At 37.4% G+C, this 27,716-nt stretch overlaps 2 protein-coding genes across 5 annotated transcripts in view; both read left to right on the top strand.

Moving 5' to 3' along the window:
- Positions 1 to 18,342, top strand: part of LOC306995321 (connector enhancer of kinase suppressor of ras 2) — a 46,885-nt gene extending 28,543 nt beyond the window's left edge. Inside the window, exons 8-23 of the mRNA XM_079606836.1 lie at positions 1,157 to 1,225; positions 2,585 to 2,731; positions 4,544 to 4,674; positions 4,793 to 4,953; positions 6,441 to 6,521; positions 8,024 to 8,262; positions 8,815 to 8,849; positions 10,319 to 10,367; positions 11,590 to 11,638; positions 11,799 to 11,971; positions 12,421 to 12,494; positions 12,724 to 12,795; positions 12,875 to 12,945; positions 13,107 to 13,189; positions 14,258 to 14,959; positions 15,965 to 18,342. Of these exons, the coding sequence (XP_079462962.1) occupies positions 1,157 to 1,225; positions 2,585 to 2,731; positions 4,544 to 4,674; positions 4,793 to 4,953; positions 6,441 to 6,521; positions 8,024 to 8,262; positions 8,815 to 8,849; positions 10,319 to 10,367; positions 11,590 to 11,638; positions 11,799 to 11,971; positions 12,421 to 12,494; positions 12,724 to 12,795; positions 12,875 to 12,945; positions 13,107 to 13,189; positions 14,258 to 14,959; positions 15,965 to 16,186 (2,358 nt within the window). The 3' untranslated portion in view covers positions 16,187 to 18,342. The remainder of the gene's footprint in view (positions 1 to 1,156; positions 1,226 to 2,584; positions 2,732 to 4,543; positions 4,675 to 4,792; positions 4,954 to 6,440; positions 6,522 to 8,023; positions 8,263 to 8,814; positions 8,850 to 10,318; positions 10,368 to 11,589; positions 11,639 to 11,798; positions 11,972 to 12,420; positions 12,495 to 12,723; positions 12,796 to 12,874; positions 12,946 to 13,106; positions 13,190 to 14,257; positions 14,960 to 15,964) is intronic.
- A 972-nt stretch (positions 18,343 to 19,314) lies between these two features.
- On the top strand, positions 19,315 to 27,357 carry apool (apolipoprotein O-like). 4 transcript variants are annotated; one of them, XM_079606858.1, is made up of 9 exons: positions 19,315 to 19,411; positions 20,084 to 20,188; positions 20,653 to 20,772; positions 21,182 to 21,236; positions 21,318 to 21,416; positions 24,765 to 24,856; positions 24,973 to 25,071; positions 25,644 to 26,364; positions 26,762 to 27,357. In XM_079606858.1, exons 1-9 carry the CDS (start codon positions 19,352 to 19,354, stop codon positions 26,848 to 26,850), a joined length of 1,440 nt encoding a protein of 479 aa, XP_079462984.1. In that variant the 5' UTR covers positions 19,315 to 19,351; the 3' UTR covers positions 26,851 to 27,357. The 4 variants fall into 4 exon arrangements, with proteins under 4 accessions (XP_079462984.1, XP_079462983.1, XP_079462986.1 ...); XM_079606857.1 differs by having other exon boundaries at positions 19,317 to 19,411; positions 24,973 to 25,077; XM_079606860.1 differs by having other exon boundaries at positions 19,409 to 19,560.
- The last annotated feature ends 359 nt before the right edge of the window (positions 27,358 to 27,716 follow it).

Raw genomic sequence — 27,716 nt, 5'->3', positions numbered from 1 at the left:
AAAAAACAAACAGTCACTGGGATGTTACTGCTAACCTAAAAAAGGTTCTAATTTACCAGTTACAAGTACTAATATGTACACTTTTGGTACCTTTGAAGTACTAACATGCACTCTTTAGGTGTAGCTTTTGAAAGGCTACCACCTCAGTGACAGCTTTTGCACCTTTTTGTCTGAGAGTGTTTATGTCAAATCTAAGATCATTATTGATGATGCTGTGTGATAGGACTTTATTCCGGAGGGCAAAAACAGGTCTGGTTTTCTTCATATTGTCAGTGCCCATTTCAGACAGTATTGCTCTGTAAAGCACATGCTGTGCTGCAGCTCTTCTGTGGGGACAGCAGACCAGGTCATCCGCATTGAGCAGGCACTTGATTTCAGAGCTGGCTAGAGTGAGGCTTGAAATGGTGGATTGTTCCAGTGCTGTTGTTAAATCATTTATGTAGATGTTCAATTGGGGTTGAACTCAAACATGCCTTTTTGTAGTTGCTGGAAGAACAGAATTCATTGATTTCTAACTCTTAATGCACATTTAGCCTACTGTTCAGCTAAATGGATTTTACAGTTTTTAATGATTTTTTTCCCCAGTCTATTCAGTCTGTAGAACAACAGATCAGAGCAAATGCAAAATCTTCTGAATAACATTCTGGACTGGTGTGGACTGGTTTAGTGGTTAAAGATTTGGAAAAATTGTAAGTTCAAACCTCAAAAGGTTTGAAAATGTCAACCGTTGGACACTTGAGAAAGGCATTTAATCTGATCGGACTGTAAGTCACTATGCATTGAAGCATCATCGAAATGACTGCTTACTAAGTTTGAACCGATTATGAAAATATTCTTTAAAATAAATGTTTTAGCTGTTTATGCCTAAGTGTGTGGAGAGAGTAAATAAGCAGAGCTGTGTTCGCAAAAGCATTGTAAGCCTAAGAAGATTGTAGAAAGTTAGAAACCAATGCTCTCCACGATCTACTTAGGCTTACGCAGCCCAGATGAGTGAGATTTTGATGAAAAGACCTTCAAACGTTCTTCATAGGAAAGGTCAACATTCAGGCATGTATGATACTATAATACAACACCGAAATGCCTTGGTAAATAATTGGTGTCAGATTTATATCTATAATGAGCAGGGGTTATTAATCTCTCTATCTCTCTCCTGCAGTCTCCCGCAGATCAGTGTAAGAAGATCCATGCCGGTGATGAGGTCATTCAGGTCAATCACCAAACAGTGGTGTGTATCTTTGCATGGGTCAGTCATCTGTGCTTGCATCTTAGCGCATAAATGTGCAGATTTTATATTGTTTGTGCAGATAATGATTGGCAGTTGATGCTCAAGGTTTTGCAGGTGGATCTCATGAAGCCTGTCAAGAACCTGTCTGCAAAAATTCTTTGTAAGAAATGGGAAAACTTTACAATAAGGTTTTATTTGTTAACATTAGTTACCATGAACTAAAAATGAACAAGACTTTGTACAGTATTAATTATTCTTAGTTAATGGTAAGCTCAACATTTATTAATACATTTTTAAGATCAAATGCTTTATCGGTTAACATTAGTTAATGCACTATGAACTATGAACATGAATATTTTTATTATCTAACATTAACAAAGGTTAATAAATACTGTACAAAATATGTTGCTCAATGTTAGTTCTTGGTAGTTAACTAATTTTAATAAACAAAACATTATTGTAAAGTGTTACAAATTATATATTTTTAAAGAAAATATTTCTAACTCTAGGACCATAACTTTTTGTTTTGCACTGTAATATTGTTTTCTCAAAATTAATGCATATTCTATTCAAATTCAAAACTAAGCACGTTCCCAGCCACAAAATTGTCTTTATTTTAAATTTCAGTTACATATTACAAAAGATAATATTATAGTGTGTGTGTATATATATATATATATATATACATACATCAAATTCGCATTCATATATATGCCAAGTTCTGTCATAAAACATTAGATGGCGCAGGCTGATGGGTCCTTAACGCAAGCTGATGATATTTACAGCGTTAACTACTTGGCACAAGCCGATTGGTTCATTTCGCATCTGCAGCCAATGAGTTCGCTGCTCAACATTTAAATGGCTTGTTACCATTCACTATAGCAGTTTGCAGTGTGCTTTCAGAGTTCGTCTAAAACCCTCCACCTTCCCCAGCTCCACCTGTATAGATTGGCAATGGGTAATTGATATGTTATTTGTGCAGCACAGCAGCAGCAGTATGTCTTACATACTCACAGCCGGTATCGGCATATGTATTGGCAGCAGCAAGTTCCTGTACTTGCTCTGCAGCAGCAATAATCTACAATAACAGCAGCAGTGTAGCAGATCTATTCCGCCAAGACCAAATACATTAACATTGTCATATCCATTATTACCATGATAAAAATCTTCAGAGAGTTGTCTATATATATATATATATATATATATATATATATATATATATATGAGAATTTGAAAAGAAATAAAAAAATGTCATAATTTTGGGTTTAAATATAACCTTCACACTACCAGTCTAATGTTATTTATGTATTTAAATATATAAAATATAATATTTATTTTGAAATCATCTGTATCTTTAAGGTTGGCTGGCAGTTGAAGAATTTGGTCAACTGTCTACGTGAAGATCCAAGTGGAGTCATCCTCACGCTGAAGAAGAGGCCACAGAACACTCTGGGCTCCACCCCTGCACTTCTGAAGAATGCCCGCTGGAAACCACTTGCCCTGCAGGTGTGTGTGTGTGTGTGTGTGTGTGTGTGTTTGTGTGTGTCAGGATAGCTCAATATGTTTGTTCAAGTACACCCATTTAATATGTAGTGCATACGAGTGTGTGTGTGTGTGTGTATGTATGAGAGCATCTCAGAGCACTGAATGAGTTCCGTACGGCTTGTTGCCATGGCAGCGAGAGTTCTGTGGTTGCTCTGGATACAAGTATCAGACAGATGCAGTTAACAGCTTGCACATGTGTCCTCTCCTCACAGTCACGACACAGTAGAGCGGAGTGGACGTTCACTCATGAATGAATTCACATTGGTGATTTGAAGGACATAATGATAATTGACATAACCACTGATCAAATTGCGGTAGAACAGGATTTTCAATCCTCTCTGGATGATTAAATAAACAATTATAAACTTGTGAATTATTGTATGAAAACAGCACTATAAATAACCTGATGAAAATGACTAAAGAGTAGAAGGGCATATTTGCACTTAAATGTTTACATGCAATAAAACAATGCCCATTGAAAAATGATAGTGATAAATCGATGGATAGTGTTTTTATGTATGTCTCTTCCGCCTCTTGTTGCCGGTTTGCTTTCTGGTGCTTGTTGCTATGCTTTTCCTCATTGCTAACTGACTGATGCAGCGCTCACGGTTGCTAAGGGCAACACTATCTTCGTTTTGAAACACACTCGTGGTCCTCTGTTAGTCAAAGGTCTTTAGATGTGTGTGTGACCGATCACTGTCCTGCCCTCTAGTGAAATTTTTTGGCAAAAGACTAACATACTGTACAAGTATAATATGATTCATATATGAAAAATATATTCCTGCCTGAATACTTTCATAATCCATCATGAGAAATATAAGATCTGTCTGATATTATGTTGTTTTTCTTGTAAGGATTTTCCTTCACATTAAAGGGGCTATATGTAAGAATGGTCATGTATTAACAGTTTTTTTATTAGCTTGTAACGGAACTTAAAAAACGAGACTTCTCCGACTTCCTAGTTTATGAAAGCCTGGTGACTGGCTTTTATGTGAAGGACATTTTGCCAGGAAAATCAAAAGGATGTGCCGTTTAACCGCGCTTTTGAGAATCTCTCTTTCGTTCAATGGCACAAGAAATGAATGCTACATTGTTCAGGATAATGCTGAAAGAGCCATTTTGTACTGTAATGTGTCATGTAAAGAAATAATTAATTAAAACTATAGTCTCACATAGCCAGATCTATGTAGTTTATAGTCTAAAATATACTTTATAATCAAACATAATCAAACCTCGTCTGTCGACATGATGCCGGTGAAAAAAAATTCCACATCACTATGAACGGATGCTTTCTTAACCGCTGCCTTCTCACCGCTGTCATTGTGTGTTTATGTTAACATTTACATTTATTTACATTTATGCATTTGGCAGACACTTTTATCCTTGGCCAACGCTCTACTGTTTAAGCTACAAAAAGCGCGTAGCACATATTTACATATTTATCTAAACGTCACTGTCAATAGTGTGGGCGGCATCGGGATGTTCGTTAACAATATATCGCTGCAAAGGTATTTCCAACTTCTTTTTACTTGTAAGCGAAGGACAAAAAACTATTTTGTGGTGAGTATATCAGGGCATTGTATCAGTCTGTTACTTGTGCACGAGTGAGAGCACGAGCAATAAGTTGCTGGCTGCAGTTCACTTAACGGCCACTGGTGTCGCTAATAAGGGTTTCTGAATTCTACACTTTACATATAGCCCCATTAATATAATAACAACAAAGTCCCATTAGCTTTATAGTCATGTTATTTTGTGCGTGCTTTTGATTGGCAGCCGCTGTCCACCAGTCCATGCAGTGGTTCTCCTACACCACCCAGCACGCTGGGGTCAGTTGGACTTTCACCTGGAGTGGACACACCTGGGGGACATGATGTTTTTATTCTTTCCCCTGTCTACGGACACAGGTATTTACATATGAAATATATGCAAACCAAAACCGTTGGTCTCTTTTATCATGTTGGTGTAATTTCTTTCTCTTTTCCTTTTGTTTTCTTTCTTTTGCTCCTGTTGTCATTCTCTTAGAGAGGAGGATCTGGATCGGGGTGGGTTTGGTGTGTTTGGCTCCGATTCTCCAGGGTATTATGTAGAACAAGAAGTACTGGGGGGCCAGTACTTCCCCCTCCTGGAAGAGGATTCTGGGAGAAATACCGGACTGCGACGCAGAGACCGGACCCCAACTCACAGTAAGAACATACACATTAGGGCTGCAACTAATACTGGGATAATACAAAAATGCAAATACGTAAATAAAAATTCAAATAAATACAAAGTTCTGTCATGAAACTCTAGATCTAACTCTCATTCTGCTTGCAATAACATTATTCTCTATAGGGCACAGCTGATTGGTTCCTGCTGTATCAGTAGCCAATAAGCTCGCTGCTCGACCTTTAAAAACTTGGTCAGCATCAGCTATGGCAGTGCAGCACGCTTTCAGAAACCCTCCATCTTCCCCAGCTCCACATGTATAGATCAAAATGATTGGATTTAAATGATTTATTTGTACTAATTATTATCGATTATATATTTTTATAAAGAAAATGAGACCTATTTTAAGACCACGAATACTTGCATGGAGGCCGCATTATAAATGACTGGCAAATGAACAGATGGATAAAATTACTAAACAGTAGAAGAACATGCACTGCCAACTGATAATAATAAATCAATGGGGAGGATTTTTATGTAATTTTATAAAGAAAACAAGACCTATTTTCAGATCATGAATAATTTTTTATTTTGTTTTGCATTGTACCATTATTTTCAATAATTCCAATTCAATCATTTCAGTTCGCTCTACTGTTAATTAAAATGTAATATCATAAAATATGATATTATACACTGTAAAAAAAAATTACATCCCCAAGTCAAAATTTTCTAGTGACTGGTCACATCTAAATTTTTCAATTAGTCTGACATATTATTTCTCATTGAGCCAATGTTAACAGACTATTGCAACAATTAATTCAATTTATTTTACAGAATTTCACTTGGGCCAATTTTAAAATTTAGATGTGACCAGTCACTAGAATATTTTGACTTGGAGAGGTTAATTTTTTTTTACAGTGTACATATTAAAAATATATAGTTACATATGGTAGTATTTGTTTTACTGAAATTAATTTATGCACATTTTATTTTTAAAAGCATTGTGTCTGGACAGGATGATTTTGATTTCTGTATTACAGTTGGGATTTAAGTGAATTTAAGAGTAATTATTATTATCGATTTTCTCAATTAGTTGTTGCCATCCTAATTCATATAAGTACAGTACTCTTGATTCAATACAACATAATATTAGGCTACGTATTGTTTCTATACACTATAGTATACTGCATTCTCTGTTTTAAATAATATATGAAACACTCCCAACTACACAGTTTCCAACCATGCATTTTTAAATTGTAGTATGCTTGTGCGATGTTACACAATGTACGTCTTACATCATGCCTGGATGGCTATTTTTTAAGCTGGACATAAACGCAGAGTGCATTACAGGAGATTAAGCCACCAAGGAGCTCCGGCTTTAAACTGCAAATCTCAGCCATTTAGTATGTTGCAGCTGCGCTACTGTGTGCACTAATACACACTAAAAAAGGAGATGATAGATGCTCTGAAACGCACCACAACATACACACAGACACACTCAAATGTTGTATGTCTCTGCCTGTAGGTGACCTCCGACAGGTTACCATGGGAACTGAATGGCTGGCAGAGCCTCAAGAATCTGGAGTTTACAAAAGAGGAAGCAGAGGTGATGCTTTGACTTTTTTTGCATACTTTACTACATCACTTTGTTGTTTACTCCACTGGCGCCAAGTAAACTTTGTCAATTTGACTCACTTTTGACTTGAGCACAACTGGGATTTTGTCTATCTGGCAAGGAATTTGAAAGTGGTATTAATAGTTCTGTCTTTTTAAAAACAGACAGATGTTGAGGATATTAGTTCAGAGCTCAGTGTCTGTAATGTGAGGCTAACATGAATACTCCATATCTGATCCTTATGGTATTAGTAGGAAAGAGACGTGTATGATAAACCAGCGGATAAGTTGCCCTACTCATATTTCTCCCTTTTTTTTAAGTGTCCATCATATTCAGAGATCTGTGACTATATGATCTCATCTAATTATGTTATGCCAAAGATGTGTGTTAATGTATGCTTATATTTCTAGTTAACGAGGAGCTTCTAGTTATAAACTTATTCTTGATAGATAAAATCTGGTTTAACAACATCATGTGTCATTCTTAGTTGCATATCGTGGCATTTGCCATTAGTGTGTGATTTGTGCAAGTTGCTTTGACTAACAACACGTCTGCAAAGAACGTAAATGTCACAAAACTATAGAACTGACATTTTAGAGCATCGGAACTGAGAACACAAACCTGTAAGGCAGCGACTTTTTTCTAGTGAGCTTTGCAACCAAAAGCAGGAAATACCGTTATATAGGCTTGTTTGTGAAAGCTGAGGTAAGCAAAGATTTCTTTGAAGAAGCCACCTAAGCTTCAGAAAGCTGGAGGAACGGCAGACAACCATTTCCTTTGCCTTTGGTTGATCAGTACAGCGTAGGACTTACAACTTTTCCCCCCCTGAATATATTTTAATAAGAAACACATTTTGTGTGTGTGTGTGGTATTTTTTTTTTCCAGCAGAACAATGTGAGCATATTGGAGATTTCTATTGTAATCCAGATTTACATTTTTAGTCTTTTTGAAACCTTACAGTCCATCACCTTCAATTAATAATAACAATAAAGTGTTTACTGCTATTTTTTTAAAATATGAATGTAGTATATATTATTATAAACACTTTAACCAAGTTGTTATCTTTAATTAGTAACTGAAGCAGATGAAATATAATTTCAGCTGATATTTTCTTCTTTACTAACAGTTCTTAATGTATGAGAAGAACTAAAATATTTAACCTTGATGTGTGATATTGACAGTAACCAACTTTCTTTTTTGGGGGGATTGTGAGAGGACAAGTTAACTGTTAACATGTAAACTCATTCATTACTACTTTTTAGTTTGTTCGTTTTTTTGTGGAAACACAACTTCTAAAATAGAACAGAGAATACGTAGGCGAACCTTGCACATATATAAATAGAAAGCAAACCTCCATTAGGGGAAATAAACCTCTAAAACCACACACACACACACAAACACATAGAGTTGAATATTTTGCAACACGCTCCCATTATAAGCTGTTTTTCTCTCAGTGTGTGACTCCCTGTTTGCTTTCTGTCCTTCTCCATCAGATTCTGATTCCTCCCTCTTGCGGTTCCTCAGTGATGACAGGATTGTGTTGATTCAGGAAGAGGCAGAGTTTTCCCAGCGGGACACAAGCAGGAGATCCAGGAAGAAGAGCCGGAATCCCAGCAGTCCCAGTTTCCCCATCAGTCCATCTATGCTTGCCCCACCTGTGCGTCTGGACACAGGCCCCCCCGAGGGGCTGCCCTTCCCCGTGCCCGACTCAAACACGATGCCACACTACCATGTAAGTAAAATGTTGAATCTGATCAGAGCTGTCTTGATTTAATGTTTAAATTAATCATTTGATACAACACATATATTGTGTACATACATGTTTTTACATTGTCCTTATTACAGGTATTTAAATAATACCTGCAAGTAATTACAGCTGTAAATAATTTCTGTAATTACAGCTGTAAATAATTTCTGTAATTACATCTGTAATTATACTATTGACCACACCTTAACCCAGCCTTAAACCTAACCAAACCACGAAACCTTTCCCTAACCTTACCCGTATCCCACCACAATAGCAGCAAAACACAATAAGTTCATTATACCTAACAATTTTTTTATGTAAGTACCGGTACATAGTAATTAAAGATACCTAATATAGTATAAGTGACCAAAATTTCATAATTGCATCATCTCACAACATTCATTTGATTGTCATGTGATTGTACATACACAAACTCACACGTCTCTGAACCAGTCTTTACATAACTCAGAACAGGAAATTCAAATCTCTCTTCCTCTCTGTCTCTCTTTCTCTGTGTCATTCTGTTCATTGCCCCAGAGAACGGCAGACACACTTCGAGCAGATGCTGATAGGTGAGTAAACTTCACACCTTATTTAATTGATCATGCATTTTGGTATTATTTATTTATTTTGTATGATATTTTTTATTCCCTGAATTTGACTTACGGTACCAAAAAGTTTCAAGTTCTTGAAGTCATAATTATGTTTTTAGATAATTTTCTTACTTTTTGCCCTTTTTTTTGCTGGTTTGTCCTCAAGAATGTTTTGTAAACGCCCTCTTCACTTGTAAAATGAGAAAAAAGTGCTCTGACACACAAGCTGTAGGTTGCCTCTTTGCATAGCCTGCATTACATTGTGACAGATTCACAAAATAATCGGACTCATTCAAAAGATTTTCCTAGCAGCAGGTGCTACACACAGCCAGATGTGTAGGCGCTATACAGAGCACAAGTTTGGTGGATTTCCCCATATTTTATTTTTATCATTATTGCTTGTAGTGTTTAGATTGACAGTATCAATTCTGCTTCCTCCTTATTACCAGACTGTGACTGGACTGGCCAAGATTCAGAACATTAATGTCATTGATGTGTAAATGCAGCTGATTATGTTAATATTTGCAATTCCCTACCTCATAATGCAAGAATGTCAGAACGAGATGTTTCTGGAGATGTTCTTTTTAGACTGGGGAGCAAGTTTTGAGTTTTTAAAGTGACAGCACATCAGTTTAGTATAATAAACTTTATCCCAAAAGATGAAGGAGAGTTTGATTCCTCATGATATCTTATGATAGATAATGGGTTTGAAACCGGTCACTTTAAGTTCAGAATAAGCATATCAAGAGTTTTGTTTGTTGATGTACAAGATATCAGGATGCTTCTCAGGGCTTTATTCGAGCTCAATGAACTGCCGTTTATTTAAAAATGAGGAACAGAAATTCCTTGACTGCAGTCTTAAGGAGGTTTTTTTATTTCCTGTGACTAAAGCTGTAAGAGTGTGTGTGTGGACTCTCATTCCGTGGAACGTGTCTGTCTTAAGATGGAACGATCTCCGTTTCTCTGCTGTTACGATGCATACAGAGAATTAGATAAAAGAGTGTCTTCTGAGTGGCTAAGATTTTGTGTTTAATTAATCTACAATTGTGTGTCTGTGTGTGTTTGTCTACATGTATCACTATACTTGTAACGTCCAAAAATATCCTCACTAATGAAGTGAAACCTGTTGAACATCAAATAGTAAGCTGGACCTCACTAGTTAAAATTGGCCAAATCTTGTTTATATTTAAATTGAGTGTTTTGCCCATGTCATGGATGCCTATGAGATGACCTCACTATATTGTGAAACAAACATAAGTGTGTATGTGTGTGTCTGTTTGTTGGTTTGAGGGTGTGCGTGAGCATTAGCAGGAGTTTCAGTTAGAATCAGTTTTGAAGTCAACCTCAAAAACCAGCATCCTGTCCATTACCTCTATATACAAGTTAAATAGGTGAGAAAAAAACATTTTATTTTATTATATATTATTTCTCTTTCTCGCTCTCTGCAGATATGCCAGTTCAGGACTTGACCGACAAGCAGGGGCATCAATGAGGAAGGTAAACCACAAGCACAGTTACAGCATCAGTCGTGGTAATGAGAATACATAGTGTTGGGAACAAAAGGTACAGATACAACTTTAACATTTTCAGTAAAGATAGGTGATCTTTATGCACCCGTCTTATCCAACTTCTCTTGCTAATGTATCACTGGAGAAGATCTATATTCATTGGAGAATCTTTATTTGCAACAAAAAGTGTTGTGGTAGTTAGAAATTAGTTGATGAACACCAGGTTTCTCATTACCGTATATTATTCAGGTTTGGACATTCAACTTAAGGTACATTTTGCACTATTAGACAGGCACAACAAAATATTTACTTTTTAATATTTTTGATATTATCCATTATGTTATTATATTTTTTATTGCAATGTTTTTGTTTTAATATTAGATTAAATAATGGTTAGTTTAAATCAGGGCACTTTATAGTTGTAATGTGCTGGAGAAAGCGAGGATCTATCTGCAGGGCTTTAATGAAATAACACATAGAACAAATAATAAAGAACACGAGGGACAAAAACAAAACCACGAGAAGGACCGAACTAGAAGCAACCATACATGTACAACAACTGACAAAGTAACAAGTGAAACACAAGGGCTATAAATACACAGGGGCAAACAAGCTTAACTAGATAATGAGGAAACAAGATACACCTGGGGAGATGAATTAACATGAAAAACTACATAGGACTACAAAACTTAGCACAAGACAGGAAATGACAAAAGTACACAAGACAAGTGGAACACAAGACAGGAATTATGACAATATAATTAGAATTTAACACATTTTTAAAAATCTAAAATAACCATCATTTTGTATAATATTTAGATCTAAAGAGGGAACATGTTTATATGTTATAGTATTTAATACTTAATCATTTCATTATTTAAAAACAATCCTGCACACTATCCCAACCTGCAATGCAAAAAGTATCACAATTTATTCACCAATGTTTCTTGGGACCGAAAAGTTGCTAAAAATTGTGATTCTGAATTGTGAAAGTTGGGATAGTGTGTGGGATTTTTTGTTTCTATATTGAGTTTTGGCTATAGCCTTCGCCCCTATGAATTATCCACAGGTGTGCAAGGTTATTTGTTTATTGATAATGATTTTTATAAAATCCTTACAACTGAGAATGTCACAATTACGAGCCTTCTGAAACAAGTAATCTATGAATCAAGTCCTATATTTCTCATGTGTCCTTCCTCTCCTCTCTCTAGTCTGTACATTATGCCTCTCTGAGGACCAAGCCCAAGAAGAAAAGCAAAGGTATGATGATAAGATCCTGGGTTTACTCTAAGCACTTAGGTAGTGTGTTGTATTACACTGTGCTGTGTTTGTCAAGAACAATATAAAGTGTGATTGTATTATCCCAAAGTTATTCTGTCATATGTGGTTGTCATTTAATATGCTGTGTGTGTGTGTATAGGTTCCCTCAGTAGTGCCAGCAGAAGGCGTATTGCCTGCAAAGATCTGGGTCATGGCGACTGTGAAGGCTGGCTATGGAAAAAGAAAGACGCCACCGGCTACTTCACGCAAAAATGGAAGAAGTATTGGTTCGTTCTCAAAGACTCCAACCTGTACTGGTACACCAACCAGAATGTAAGCAAACAAACACAATTCCCTTCCCTCGGGTGGTAAAGTCTGTTGGCTGTACGATTGTGTGTGTGTGTGTGTGTGTGTGTGTGTGTGTGTGTGTGTGTGTGTGTGTGTGTGTGTGTGTGTGTGTGTGTGTGTGTGTAATGTCCTTCTTTTATGATCCATTTCCACTTTTGGCATCACTGAAAAACCTCATCATCTCCACATCCAGCAATTAATCTATTATTATCAATTACACAATTATCAGCACTTTCAGCAGTACTCACTACTTTCATTGATGGGCAAGTCACAGGCTCACAATGCTGGTGTGATGTTTAGTTTTCTTGTCCACAACAATAAAATGTGCATCATATGTTCTCAGTTTCAGAGATGCTGATCTTTGCATTTATGCTAACACCTACCATAGTTATGATGCAGAAGTGATTTATCTTGTTCTTTATTTGTTTGCTCAGGATGAGAAAGCAGAGGGCTTCATCTGTTTGCCAGAGTTTCGGATAGACAGAGCGATCGAGTGCAGGAGGAAACAGTGAGTGCTAGAAGACAACAGTAATAGCTCTTTCTCTCTGTTGTGTTGGGTTTGCTGGTTTCGGGGCGGGTCTGTGTTTGAAGCCCATCGGCTAGTGGAATCTGGGTCACTGCAGAACTGCTGATCTCTCTTTTACAAACACACACACACACACACACACACAGTAATTGATTGTAAACTAGATATTTGTGACTTAACATCTCTTTTTCTCTGCCTTTTTTCATTTCAGTGCCTTTAAAGCATGCCATCCCAAAATTAAGAGTTTCTTTTTTGCTACTGATCATTTAGAGGAGATGAACAGGTAAGTGGTTTCAGAGCCCCTTCAGACTTCAGCTGTCCCTTCCTGTTATTTCCTCTCACGTCTCTGGTTCCTGTTGCAGGTGGATGAATCGTTTAGGCTTGGCTGCGATTGGCTACACGCCTGATGATCCAGTACCACGTCCTGATGAAGGTGAGATCACATCCTGTGATGTTGTCATAAGCCCATAGTGTGACTCTAGTTTCACTCCATTCCATGAATGGTTGTACTTGAAGCAGTTGAAAAGCCTAGTTTAATTATCATAATCTATGTTGTCATGTACATGTGATCCTGATGTCATTTGTTTTGTTTAGATTACTGGAGTGAGAGTGACCAAGATGAGGTTGATGGGTCTATGACACTCAAACAGGAATCCACGTACCACCACAACCCGCCTGTGAGTATAAACACACGTCTACGAACATATATGCATATATTCAGCCAAAAACTCTCTTTGAATTTCTTTAGCACAGACACCATCACACCGCCATCATACTGGTTCTGGTGCCGGTTTCTTATTGACGTTTAAACCTCAAATCATGAACCAGTGACATCAGAGGTCAGGATAATGTCTCAAACAAGTTCTTTTTTTTCTTTCTTCAATTTAAAGGGATAGTTCCTCCAAAAATAAACATTCATTCAATGTTTATATATGAATTAAATTCATATTGAATGAATTAAAGCCTCAATTATATAAAACAATCGAGTCTCTTACGATCTCTTTATGAACTTTTTGAAGCGTCAAAGTTTCAGTTGCGTAGTCAAAATGGAGGGACAGAAAGCTCTCAGATATCATCAAAAAGATCTTAGTTTGTGTTCGAAGATGAACGAAAGTTTTACGGGTTTGGAACGACATGAGGGTGAATAATTAATGACAGAATTTTCATTCTTGGGTGAGCCATTTAAAGTGCATTGCATAACTTTAAAGTGCATAACAAAACTACATTGTTTTCGTTACAATCAATAAATCTAAACACAAGAACTCAGTGCCTCATTCCTATTCCTATTCACTCCAACCACTTTTTTCCTCATCGGTCTGAAATAAAAACATGTTTGGACATATGCAGCCTTGGTGAGCATTAGATATTTCTTTCAAAAATCCTACCGACCCCAAACCTTTGAACGGAAGTGTACGTCATATTAAATCCAGCTCATGATGCTATAAAGATGTTAAATTACATTGAGAAAATGAGTTGCAAACAAAGACTGATTCACCATGTTTGTTTGTTGCCAATATATGAAGTAACAGTCACTTACAGCATGTCATTTTTCGGGCTCACGTCTCTGGAAACATGGGCCGGTTCTGAGAAAGGTTTGCTGAGCGCCGGCCTTCACACCAACACTATATTGGTGGAAAACGTGTAGCAAACTCACTCTGTTGCTCTCTTTGGCTATCTTCTTATACCTCTAGCTCTCTTACTGATAGATTGACAATGCTAATGAGCAGTGATTCTGTTGTCCTCAGGGAACTTCGTCCAGTCCATTTCCTGAGCGTCATTTTTCCAGCGGCTCCACATTCTCGCATTCCTCTGCCGAGGAGTCCCATTCTTCTTGCCGATCCTCCCATCGAGAACGCCGCTCTTGGCAGGACCTGATTGAAACCCCCTTGACCAGCACAGGTCTACACTACCTGCAGACTGCAGAAGAGGAGGAGCCATCCCTGCTGTCACCTGACCAGCACCGGCAGGCTACGCTTCCCGCCCAGCGCCGGCGTCCTCTGGAACGCGATGGGCCATTTCCGTTGACGGACAGCGAGGAGTCCCGACCCCGCCATCACACTCACAAGCAGCGCAGCCAGAGCCTCCCACGCCACCGTGACACACACGGAGGACACTCGCACCGCAGCGCTCGTACACACACTCACACGCACACGCACGGCACTCTGAGGCCACGAACTCATCTCCACGAGGAAGAGGAGGAGGAAGAGGAGGAAAAGCAGATGAGGAAAGCCAGCAGCAGGAGGCCTGAGAGCGAAGAGAAAGTGTCTGACGGGACGGACGGCCTGCAGGAGTTGTACCGATCGCTGGAACAGGCCAGTCTCTCGGCTTTCGGCCAGCAGAGGCCTTCCACCAAACAAGAGTTCAGACGCTCCTTCATCAAACGTTGCAATGACCCCGCCACAAATGATCGACTGCACCGCATACGGGTTCTCCGCTCCACGCTGAAGGTATGAAAACACAGGGAGCAATGGACCCTTTTCACACTTCAGGGTTTGGAATGTGGAAGTAAACTATAAACCAGGGAAAATCAGGATTTTTTTTTTTTTTTTTAAAGAAAGCTCATGCTCACCAAGGCTGCATTTTTTTTAAATCAAAAATACAGTAAAACGGTAATATTATGAAATTTCTAAATGTAATTTAATCCTGTGATGGCAATCAGCATCATTACTCCAGTCTTCAGTGTCACATGATCCTTCAGAAATCATATGCTGATTTGGTGCTTAATTGTTTATTGATATTATCAATGTTGTAAAAAGTTGTGCTGCTTAATATTAGTCAGATTTCTTTAAATAAAATAGAAAAACAGAACAGAAACAGAATTTATTTGAAATAGAAATCTTTTGCAACAATATAAATGTCTGTCGCTTTTGAATTAAAGTTTTTTTTTATCAAAAAGAAGAAAAAATCCTACTGATCCCAAAATTTTGAATGTACATTACAATTTTTTTAATAATGAATATATATATATAATTATTGCAGTGTCATCACAGTCTGTGAATCTCTGTAAACAAATCTAGAGGTATCTAATGGACATTTTTAGAGGATCTTCGTAAACATTTAAGACTAGGACATTGTCAGCTGTCATCTTGACAAGTTATAAACCTCATCAGTTTAGCTCATGAATATTAATTCGGTGGCTTGGAGTGTTAACAGATTCAAAAAAAATTCCAAAGCAAAATAAAACTTATGATAATTTCCCCCCCAAAAAATGGAAATTTAGACATTTCTGAAAGCTAAACCAATTACTCTTGTTGCTACTCCTCTGCAGCTGATATTTGTTAAAACCTGTTATGCTTCATATTGCAGATTTTTGACGTTTCGGTAACTTGAAGAATTTCAAACGCCTTAGCCAATCAGATGCTTTTTGTACAAATAATGAATTGAGCATCTCGTGTTCTGAATCATCTATTTTCCACCTCTGTCTCTCTCTCTCTCCTCCCTTTCACCCACAGGCAAAGGAGGGTGACTTGGCGATAATCAGTCAGGTGCTAGACGATCCTTGTTTGACTTCGAGGAAGTTTCGTGAATGGAAGCAACGTAACCACGAGCTCTTCCTGGATATCTGTGAGTTCAGCTCTGCCCCATTGGAACCGCCCAGCGATTCCAACGACCTTTCACCTCTCTCGCCAACGCTGATGATGCACACTCACTCTTTCATAGAAACGCACGTGTGAAACACACTGTCACGCACCCACACGACAAACAAACAGTCACATGCTGAAAATACAGACAAAGGTATATGAATAACCTGAGTTGTGCGTTTCAAACCCACCCACACACACACACACACACACACACACTTTGAAAAACACTGTGGATCCAGACTGTCTTCACTTTTTCCTTGACGGATGACCTGATACTGCCCTCCTCCCGAGCGTGAGTGACACCAGATTGAACCAATACACTGTAAGATCAATGTCAAAGAAGTGACCCAGCCTCCAGAACTACTGCAGACACACACACGCAGGCACTGACACCGGAAGGTGACTCAAACTGCTCGTCGTGAAAGCGAAAGTGTTACCTGCACACCTGCGGCTCATTGCAAACTCTGTACAATATATTTCATCACGGCCACAGTTTAAGACGGATGGAAGAAAGGCCCCGCGAGGTGCCCGCTGCATGCCTGAAGAATCATCTTTTCAGATTAATTGACCACCAGTTGAACAAAATAGGACCGTATATATAAAAACGAATCTCTTATTTTTGTCTCTGATTGGAGTAAAAAAGTAATCTTTTTTTATATCTTCTGAAGATTTTTGTTCATTTGTTTATTAGAATTTTTCTTTTTTCCTTCCCTCGGAATGCTGCAGGAAGAGCACTCATGTAGCCATGGGCAACAGGCTTCACTCTGTTACCAAGCAACACCGCCCTACTGTGTTACTCTATACAACTCTCGAAGCAAGCAAGAGTGTTGAAAAGTGTGTGTGTGTGTGTGTGTATGTGCGTATGTGTGCGTGTATTAGAGAAATGAGAGAAAGAAAGCGAGTCAGATGGATGCAGAAGAGTCTCTTTTTGAGAGTTTGATGACCATTGCGTTCGTATATGGTAAAAGATGAACTCCTGGCAGGTAGTAACGTGTTTAATTTGGCTTCTTTAGAATATTTATATTATAGCTAAACTCATGCATGGTTTAAAAAATTATTACTATATGCTATCAGGCCAGAGAACAGTCTGTATATAAGAACATATTATTTGCATAGCTGCATCCTCTGTTTAAAACTGTGAATTGTACTCGTGAATGCAATCTTTTGACTCTGCCAACGCAGAACCTTTCTACTCTCTATTTTTTTCTACAAAAAAGATGACAAAAGATGAAAAGCTTTGCTTCTCTGATGTTATGACTGTTTTTGCTTGTTTCCGGGTCTTTGCTGGTCATTACCTCTGAGCTATGGGCTACATTCAGGTTGTTAGTTTCTGTTTGCTAATGTACGTGTCCCTTAGACAGACTCCACCAGCCTAAAGCCAACGTTTCATTCCCTTTCGCAATTCTGGACGTCAGTGGCTCAGGATTCTAGAATTGGATAAAGTACAATGGGAGAGAATTTGAGGTTAAAATATTAAAAAACAAACAAAAAAATCAATTGGTTCATTCCCGGCTGTGGAGTGCAAAACGTACCCCTGCTAAATGTTGCGTGTGTGTGTGTGTGTGTGTTCTCATTTTGTTCACATTAAAACATCATCAAGACACATTGGTTTAAATGCAGCCCTGCACATGTGCTCAGTGTTACAGTTATGTTTGATTGTCACTTTTTAGAATCTCGTGGGATGTATTTTAATTGAATAGAATGTACTCATTCAATGGCTTGTTAATTGTAAATTTCATTGGAACAAACGACACACACTACCCACACACAGACTTTTATGTCCGTGGTCGATGCTTTCTTACCAAAGCGAGTCTCAAATTCACATCTGCCTGTTACAGTTTTAATGATTCTTTTTATGTAGAATGTTGATTACACTTTACTGTGCTTCATCTCATGGTGTGTGTGTGTGTGTGTGTGTGTGTGTGCGCGCGAGTGTGTGAGTGTTATCCAGGCCATCGGGGTTTCACTGTGGTTTTAAGGGCATGTCCCCCCTTCTCTCCCCCACACGGCTATGCTGTATAAGGTGTAAGTTGCACTGCAACATTGAGACGGAACATATTGCTCTTTTTTCAAGGTTTTCTTTCAAAAATGTCCCCTTCTGTATATTAAAACACCAGGAAGAGCCTGATATTTATTCACAGTATTATTCAAAGCTAACCCTCTTTGCTTTCAGAAATATAAATACATATATAAATATATATAATACAGATTGTAAAATGTTAAACTAATAAACTGAGTTCTCTGCACTCTGCATTTGTGTGTTGTCGTGCGATGCCTCCAATGTCCGTCATCCACTGACATGCAATACCAATTTCACTTGGTTTATCTAAGAAAGGATCAGTTTTGATGGGTCTCTTGTCAACAAAAAGAATCTTACCACTAAACCAACATCATATATAGATTTATAGATTATCTGGTCATTCTTATTTATTTTCTCTAAAATCAAAAAGTGAACACCTGATTACTTACAGTTGTCTCTGCACATGAAACTGCAATGGGAAACAGAAACAAATTTTACACTTGTAATGTGTAGCCTATCTTCAAATACCTCAATTGGACCATAAGACAGGTCTCATCTGTCAAGACAATGGAAGCTTGGTTTGCATTAATAATAATAAAATCAATAGTAATAATAATTGTTATTATTATTAATATAATATACATTTGAGTAAGTCATATTATGTATGACTTACTCAAATGGTCTCCACTCAATATTAGAAGGCATCTTCACTGGATGTAATTTATTTTCAAATGTGTACATTTTGTAACCTAATTATTTGAGACAGTATTTGATATTATATTCATCATCATATAATTTAAGACATTCTTCACATTATTTTTTTTCTTACCCCTTTAGTTAAGAAAGTTTCTGGGAAGAAAACATTTAAGTTTAAGGCTCCTGAAGATTGGAATAATTTACCCTTAAATGTACAATCTTTTACTTCATTTTATGTTTAAAAATGGTTTGTTTCGTTGTTTTGAAACGTGTTGTAATTGCTTTAGATAATGATATATGATTATATTTATTAATGCAAGGCAGCAAAAAAATAAGAAGTCATTTTTGTAGTGGTGTGTTTGTTGTTTTGAATTAGGTGACGTTGTTTTGTTTTGTGTTGTTTAACTTTTGTGTATTAGGACCCCCTTGAAAACAAGATGATGCATCTCAAAGGGCTTATCCTAAAGAATAAAATTAGTTACATTAATAATAAAATGAGAAGCCAATCAAGAATATTCTCTCGCGTTTTGAGGGCTTTTATGTCTCCTCCTGCTTTCCGTAGTGAGACCAAAGGGGGCGGGACCGGCATGGCGGCCAAGGTGAGTTACACTTCCAACTGAGTTAGTTCAAATGATCATGTCGTGTATTCTTTTAAAATAATGTATAATGTCAATTCTGCAGCAGAGTATCACGCATATCGTCAAGTATCATTTCGCATGAGTGGCATGATGCAGCCGTTAATCAGAGCGTGAGCACGCTGTTTGTTAAACCACAGCGAAGAACATGCTGTTCCTAAACTCACTCTCACACATAATGATTAGTTTGAGGCACCTGTCTCTGGGTTTCGGGAAACGACATTCTCTCTGTCGCTTTCTATCACTCAGAAGACTCAAAACACAGCTTTTGGTTTGGGATTATTACACGCAGTAAAGCGTCTTCTCTTGCTTCAGCCCATTAAACTAATACAGATAATGTGCTTAAGAGAAGATCAAGAAGCTGAAAGGGGGAAAACGCTCAGCCAGGACAAAGCTGATTGTTATACTACAAATGTAATTTTTGTAGTTTTACGTTATATTATAGGCATTGTATTACTGCAAACATGTTCACTGAAAACTACACAACACATAAATGTACCATCATATTCCCATGTTTTGGGCATGAAATATGGTAGTAACAAGTCCTATGGTATATGAGTATGTATGCAATACTTCAGCATGATGGTCAACCACTGAAGTGAGTCTTTATTAATAAAATATTATGTTGATCCTCAGATTCTGAAGTACGCAGCGCTTCCTGCTGCTGCTGCAGTGGGTTTGGGCTCACTCAGAATTTATTCCATGAATGAGAAAAAAAATGAGCTAATATCTCCAAGAGAGGTAAGAAGTCATGTTTGGAATGGAATACACCTATTAGCAGTGTTTTTGATTTATGTGCATTATCGGGGATGCATTAATTTAGCAAGGATGCATTTATTGGATCAAAAGTGACAAATATTTATAATGTTACAAACGAGTTAATTAAAATAAATTCAAATTTTTTTTGTGTTTTCCACAAAAGTTCTTGAGCAGTAAATCAGCATGTACGAATGATTTCTGAAGGTCGTGACACTGAAGACTGGAGTAATGATGCTGAAAATTCAGCTTTGCCATCACAGGAATAAATTACATTTTTAAATTGTAATATTTCACAATATTACTGTTTTTGATCAAATAAATGCAGCCTTAGGAGATTAAGAGATTTTAAAGACCCCAAACTTTGAACAGTAGTGTATTAGTGTGGAGTAATGCATTATGTTAAATATATCACCATGACCTGTCTTTCTGTTTCTGCCTCTGTCCAGTTGTCTATCTACTCCCCAGATGTTCCTGCTGTGCCATTAGTGGAAGAGCAGCCTGGTGTAGTGCAGTCGGGGCTGGGGGCCGTGAGGACGGGCCTGAAGCCGTATGTCAGAGCCGTGCAGGTCTGATACACATGCTGTCCTGTCACACTATGATAAGGAATTAGTTTGTCATTAGCCATGTCCACCTATTTCTATGCAAATTCTGGAAAAAGCGCTGGATGGAAACAGCAAGATTCACATAAATTCTAAAAGTGTGCATAAAAAAAAATCTAATGCACTCAATTGAGTTGGATACTTTTTGTATCCAATAACAAGACATGCGCATAAACTACAATGGAAACACATTTACATAAATCCCTCGATGCTCAACAACAACAAAGGAAAACTGTGCTTTATTCGCAGATGTTTTATGTGATATTCCAATTTAACGTACAGGATAAATCCGCAACTTTGGGTGGAAACATAGCTATTATAATATGATTGACACAACAACAAAATGATCTGTTAGCATTCTCTCTTCTTTTCACAGAGCGCCTTGACTTCAGTCAAAGTTGGTGTGATATCTGTTTACCAGGCCGGGCAAGGTGAGTCTGATGTGTGCGATTGAGCGAAAGGCATGAAATGACTGTGAACCTGACCTTTAACCCCTGACCTTCTCATTTCAGACACGTATCACTTCCTTCGAGATCCACCCCCTGGCTTCCTGCCAAGAGTGGGTGTCATCGGTGTGTCTGGACTGGGTGGCCTGGTTCTGGCACGCAAGGGTAAGCTTAGTGTGCGGTCACTACATATTGTTTTACTATTTAAATCGATTAGGAAGCAGCATCTGTGTGTATGTGTTTTTGCCAGAGATGGGGGACTCGAGTCACATGACTTGACTCGAGTCGCAAATGTAAGGACTTGAGACTTGCTTGACTAAATTAAGAAAATGACTCGACTTGACTTTGACTTGAGATCCAATGACTCGAGACTTGACTTGACTTGAGCTGTACGACTCGAGAATGACTTGATATAATTTTTTAGATAAATCATCGCAACATCAATTGATGAACAAAATGAAAGCAACGGAACCATTGACTCAGTCATCAGATTCTGCGCGATTGCGTGACGCTGCACAAGCCCAGAAAAAAAAACATACAATGCAGTGAGCGCGCTAAATACAAAAACGTCTCCCAGCATCGTTTCTTTTTGGATATAAACACTAGAAATTGACCATATTCATACAAGAAGATTTGCTGTTCGCATAATAACCAGTGTTGGGTGTAACGCGTTACAAAGTAACGCGTTACTGTAATAATATTACTTTTTTCAGTAACTAGTAGTGTAAGGCATTACTCGTCTGAAAATGGTAATATTATTACAGTTTTCCCGAGCTAGTTACTTGCGTTACATTTGCCAGTAGCACCATCACACACAAGGCACACAACACAGAGAACAGAAGGGAAGGGGAGGAGGGCGTGAATGTAACAGTGATTGGTCTGGGTTTGGCACGAGGTATCATTTACCATCACCGATTGGTCGACACCCGGCAGCCAGCCGCAGAGCGGCATCCTCATAGACAGATGGGGGAAAATGAAAGCGTCAACAACGGCAAGCTGAGGAAGGTTCCCAGCAACAGAAAGCTAGTTTCGACGGGTGGAGATTCAGTAATTATTTTGAATATGTTCAACGGAAGGAAAATAACTTGACGGTGAAGTGCACACTCTGCCCGGGGAGAAAGCTGCTCTCCACCGCTTCCGACAGCACGGACACATCAAGCTCGTTGCGAAGCGACAGAGTGACATGAATGAGCAGCCCCACAAGCAGCAAAAAGTTTAGACTTGTTATCCCATACGGAAATGTAATATATGTACATATATGAAATATACATATATGAAATATATCATAAAATATACCATATATAAAACCTATTAGAAAATGGAATAATTGACATATAAAACCAGCCCATATATTTTATGTATGTATAATAGTTTTTTTTTACATACATGTCACATATATATAATTATCAGTTTTCAAATATAATTTGTGTAGTATTTGTTTTGTTTTTATGAGCTGGTCAAGAAGAGGTAAAATAATAATAAATAATACATTTTATTTATAAAAGATTCAAAAATGAAATGTGGATATATAGACTTGATCTGTAGACTTGAAATAAATAGTTAAATAGTAAATAGTTTGGCATATATAATAATAATTTAACATTTCCGTATGGGATAAATTGACAATCAAATTTATTGATTGTTTGCACCAGACGGTGTTTGTTAAACATTGAGTAAATTAATACTTGTTTTTTGTACTTGATTGCACAAGTACAGTTGTTTGTAGTTATTTGTGCTAGACAGTGCCAGTCTGTTGTTGGCGTAATAAAGACCCTTAAGAACACTCCTCCTTTGTATGTTCTCCCTCCATCTGATGCGTCTCAGGCAATTATAAAGTAATTAAGAAAAAAAATGTAACTAGTAGTGTAACTAGTAATATAACTAGTTACTTTCTCCAGGGAGTAATAAAGTAAAGTAAGGCATTACTATTTTTGAGAGTAATATGTAATATGTAATATATTACTTTTTTGAGTAACTAGCCCCAACACTGATAATAACTGGCAAGGGATATCGGACACGACCATCACAACCTCGAACTTCATTTACCACGTCTAAAAGTAAGCTGGCTTGTTTAACCTGATCGTTATAGTAATGTGACTAACGTCAAATCTAGAGAGAATATTGGTCAAAACAGCATGCTTCTTTATACAAAATTATGTTTTCAAATGTAGTCAATATCAGGTGTTCAATATTCAAATGATAATTAATGATGGCATATGTTTTGTATACGTGCATCATTTCACAGACATTTGCCATAGTTTCTTTCAAATGCTTTAAAGCCAAATATGTCGCTCTTTCCAATGACGAAAAACAACATAGAAAACTGTTAATTATGATTTGTCGTGTTTTATGTTTCTCTTGAAGCAGGGTCAGATGCTATCAGGGGGTTGGGGGCAAAATGCCAGCAGAATTAATATGCACCCACAATTCAAGATGTGGTGGAAAAAATGGCCATATAGGCGATGAGTTATTTATAACATATGATATTAAAAAATATGTCCTGAATATTGGCGCGATTGGAAATGTGATAATGATTTTATACAACAGTTCAGTAAACAAAGAGTGAATATTGTGATGTGACATTTTAGATGTAATATTGTAAATATTCTCTGTTTGCTCTATTTCTCCAATGACAATAGTTCTAAACAAGCCACAGAAAAAGTTATGCGTCTCTGAGCAAAACCGGGTTTTTTTGTGTGTGTGTGTGATTCAGAGACCCAGTTGCTTAGTTCTAGAATGAATCTGCCGGTTTGAACGAATCAGTTTTAATAAATGCTTCTATGACTCGTGCATTAAGACGGTGATTTGGCGCCACCTATTGGCTGTTTTAATTTCATAATTAAAAATATACAATTTATATTTTTTTTTGAGAAATCACATTTTTTTCTATATTAAAATTATTATATTTAAATCATTAATCTCATAGCATTATTTATGGTGTTGTAATTGCAGTGTAAATACATGGTTAGAAAAAAAATGGTTAGAACATTGTTAGAAAAAAATGCCCCTGGAAATCAATTTAAGGGGTCAAATATTGGCCTGCCGGTGATATTCCATTAAAGAAATATATAAGCAAAGTTAAACATGACATTTACTATAAAACTAATATAATTAATGCATCACACTTGTGAATTTACCTTCAAATGCTTTATCTTAATAAAAATGGTCTAATTGTTATTATAATAATAACAATTCAAAATTTGTATAATCATAAATGCATGCTAATAAATTATACGAATATTACAATATAAATGTATAAGAAAGGTAATCATTTTTGAGGGAAAAATAAATAAGGTTGAGGCCAATATAAACTCTACTTTTTTTCTGTTTGGTATTGTAATTTGACTTGACCCTTAGCAGGACTTGACTTGCTTGAAGTGAACCACTGACTTGACTTGACTTGGTTGTGTGTACTGCGACTTGAGACTTGCTTGAGACTTGATGGTATGGGACTTGAGACTTACTTGTGACTTGAACATGTGTGACTTACTCCCACCTCTGGTTTTTGCCCAGGCTCTCGGTTAAAGAGGATTGTCGTACCTCTTGGACTGGCTACTGCTGGTACTGCCGTATGCTACCCCACACAGACTGTAGCAGTCCTGAAGGTACAGTCTTTCTCTCTCCCAAAAATATTTTCTTCAGACTTGATGTTCATTTTTCCCATACCTAGGAAATCTTTTCTTCTCTGATATATTTCTTCATTTTTGCTTTTTTTTAATAGATCACAGGTAAAAAGGTGTATACTGTCAGTTCATCTGTTGCTTCAATGTTGAAATCCAAACCAAAGGAAGATGTCATCATGTCTGCTGTTAGCGTGGAGGTACCGGTAATGACATATTTCATATTAAAACCAAGTTATGTTGGTTTTTATAGTACATATCGCAAATTTGGAGAAGTGTCTGCTAAATTAATAAATGCAAATATAAGGGCCTTAAAGTTGGCATTTTCTAAATGTTGTTGATCTTACTGTAAACAATTAATCTGTGCACTTTTTTTTTTTTTTTTTACTTTTTTTGAATTTTTCATACAAAAATATTATATAAAAAATATATATATTTCCGGTGAAAAGACAGACTTCTCCAATCATCTTTTCTGCTTAAACCCTGTTTCTTATAATCAACTAGGTTGCGTTAAGATATTTACAATCAACCGATGAATAGGACCAATTCCCTAGGACCCCACCCCTTTTTTTTTTTATTATATATAATCTGTTTCACAGATTTCAAATGTACGTCACAATATGGAAGAAAAGATCTGTCGCTACTTTAAAAAAAACTTTACACAAAAATGAAGTTTTATACTAAGCGTAGCCAATTAGCCTGTCAAGATAATTTTGCATTTATTTTACTCAAATGTTAAGTGTTATTATATATTGTTTAATTTTTTTTACAGTCTGCTGCTGCAGTAACGAGCCCAGATACAGAATCACCCGTTAAAGCACTTTCTGAACTCTCACCTGAGTCTGAGCCGCCCCCTGCTGTTTCAGAGGAGGAAGTTACACCAGTATCCAAAGCTGAACCAGTGGAATTATCCTCAGTAGCTGATATTGTATCAGAGGATGTTGTAGAACCTCCCTCTGTTGTTGATTTAACAACTGGAACTGCTTCCCCACTCTCTGAACCTGAATCTCCCCCTGCATTTGAGACTGCCCCAGTTACAGAAACTACCCTTGAACCTGTCGATGGTACTGACCGAGATTCAGAATCCACCCTGGAGCCTGTTGCTGAAACTGTCGAAGAAAGCACCCCTGAGCCCCCTGTCCCAGAGCCTGTGGTTAAAACTGCCCTAGACGCAGCACCTGCTGACTGTGTTGAAGACCCTGCTCCTGAGCAAACACCTTCCGCTGAAACGAGTATTACTCCTCTTGAGGAGTCTGATCCGGAAATTGTCACAGAAGCTGCCCCTGCTAGTCCAGAATTTGAAGTCCCTGCACCTACGGTTGATATAGAAGAGGCTACGCCCTCAACTACATCTACAGTAGAGGAAACCACACCACCTGCCCCCATCCTTCCTGAAGATACCACAGTAGATGAGGAACCGGCTTCTGTTTCCCCGCCCCCAGCAGAAGAGGCCCCGCCTTCATCTCAACCTCCTGTAGTTGAGCCAGCCACAAGTGAGAACTTTTAATTTTTTAAATATTCCTCCAACTAGTCTAATGCAGCCTTCCTAGGAAATTCCTGTAGAATAAAACGGATGAATTGATCTATTTCTTTTTGTACCGGACAAAAACAGGAAGGGTTCATTACGAGCAAAATATGCACCTTAATTTGTGTGTAATTTATGCTTTTTATATTTGATTTTATATATATTTTTCTATTTTATCAATCTCCTGCTTTCCAAATAATGGGAAATGTTGTTTGGTCATGCATTTATTTGAAATAGAAATGTTTTGTAACAATGTAAAAGTCTTTACTGTCACTTTTGATCAATATTAATGCATCCTTAATTTTTAATGCATCCTTGATTCCTCTTCTCCACATACTAATATCCCACTTTTCCTTTTATCCTAGTAAAGTCACGCTTTGTTCCTCACCCTTCTCTGCTGGACCACGGCCAGTCTAATCCAGAGGACGCAGACATGTACAGCACACGGAGCTGAATGAGTGACGGAGTAACTGCAGATGACAGAAAGATGGAAATGATGAGATGTTTTAATGTGCCATGTTTCCAGCAGAGTTTAAACGTTTTGTAACTAGGTTTAATTACAAAATAATTGTTTTACCAATAATGTGATGTGGTGAAGGTAATGGCATGTTTCTTTCTTTCTGTGATGCTTCACTCTCATGAGAAGTTTCTTACCTCAGCAGGGATATCAAACACACATGTTTCTGTGTTAATACATGTTGTCCACATTGTGTTTAGTAGCTTTTTCTCAGTGTGACACTACGAAGGAAAATCCAGGCCCAGGGTTACAGTATTTTAATAAAAAGCCTGTGGTCCCGTAGTCTCATCTCCAGGTTTATTTCCAGTAGCAACAGGAAGTTTGTTCATTTAATTTTTACTGTTAAATTTTGCATTTAAAACTGGACCACACCAAAACTTATTTTTTTTAAAATATGAACAAAAAACATTTGTGGTATAGCCTACAAGAGTATTGTCTAAAATATATATATTTTTTACAGGGGTTAGGAGGAAATATACCAAGCTTTATCTACAAAATCTTGTTATCAGACTTTCTTTTAAGTTGAAAAATGTGATGAATGATCTATGCAAATATACGTTCACAGCACGCCACATTTGAAATTTCAACAGGGTTTTTCACACTGCGCGTAACGTTGTTCTAAACCCCGCTTTTAACACCGGGTAAAGGAACGATTCACAATTGTAATTCCGAAGCGTGGTTAGCACCGCTTTACCCGAGTTATGACCAATTTTGCGTTGTTAAACTCGTATTGCGGTGCTAAATTACAGCGTGAAACTTTACAGAATGTTACGGCTTGCCTCAATTCAGGTGCGACAATCACA

This window comes from Phoxinus phoxinus, assembly GCF_949152265.1.
Source record: "Phoxinus phoxinus genome assembly, chromosome: 3".
NCBI classification, from domain to species: Eukaryota; Metazoa; Chordata; class Actinopteri; order Cypriniformes; family Leuciscidae; genus Phoxinus; species Phoxinus phoxinus.
Note: the sequence above shows the minus strand (reverse complement) of the source record. Positions and strands in the feature narration are given on the sequence as shown.

Coding starts and splice junctions, on each gene's coding strand:
- apool (XM_079606857.1), top strand. CDS start 19,352: ATGTCTCCTCCTGCTTTCCGTAGTGAGACCAAAGGGGGCGGGACCGGC. Junction 20,189..20,652: donor AGCTAATATCTCCAAGAGAG/GTAAGAAGTCAT, acceptor GCCTCTGTCCAG/TTGTCTATCTACTCCCCAGA. Junction 21,417..24,764: donor CCTGGTTCTGGCACGCAAGG/GTAAGCTTAGTG, acceptor GTTTTTGCCCAG/GCTCTCGGTTAAAGAGGATT.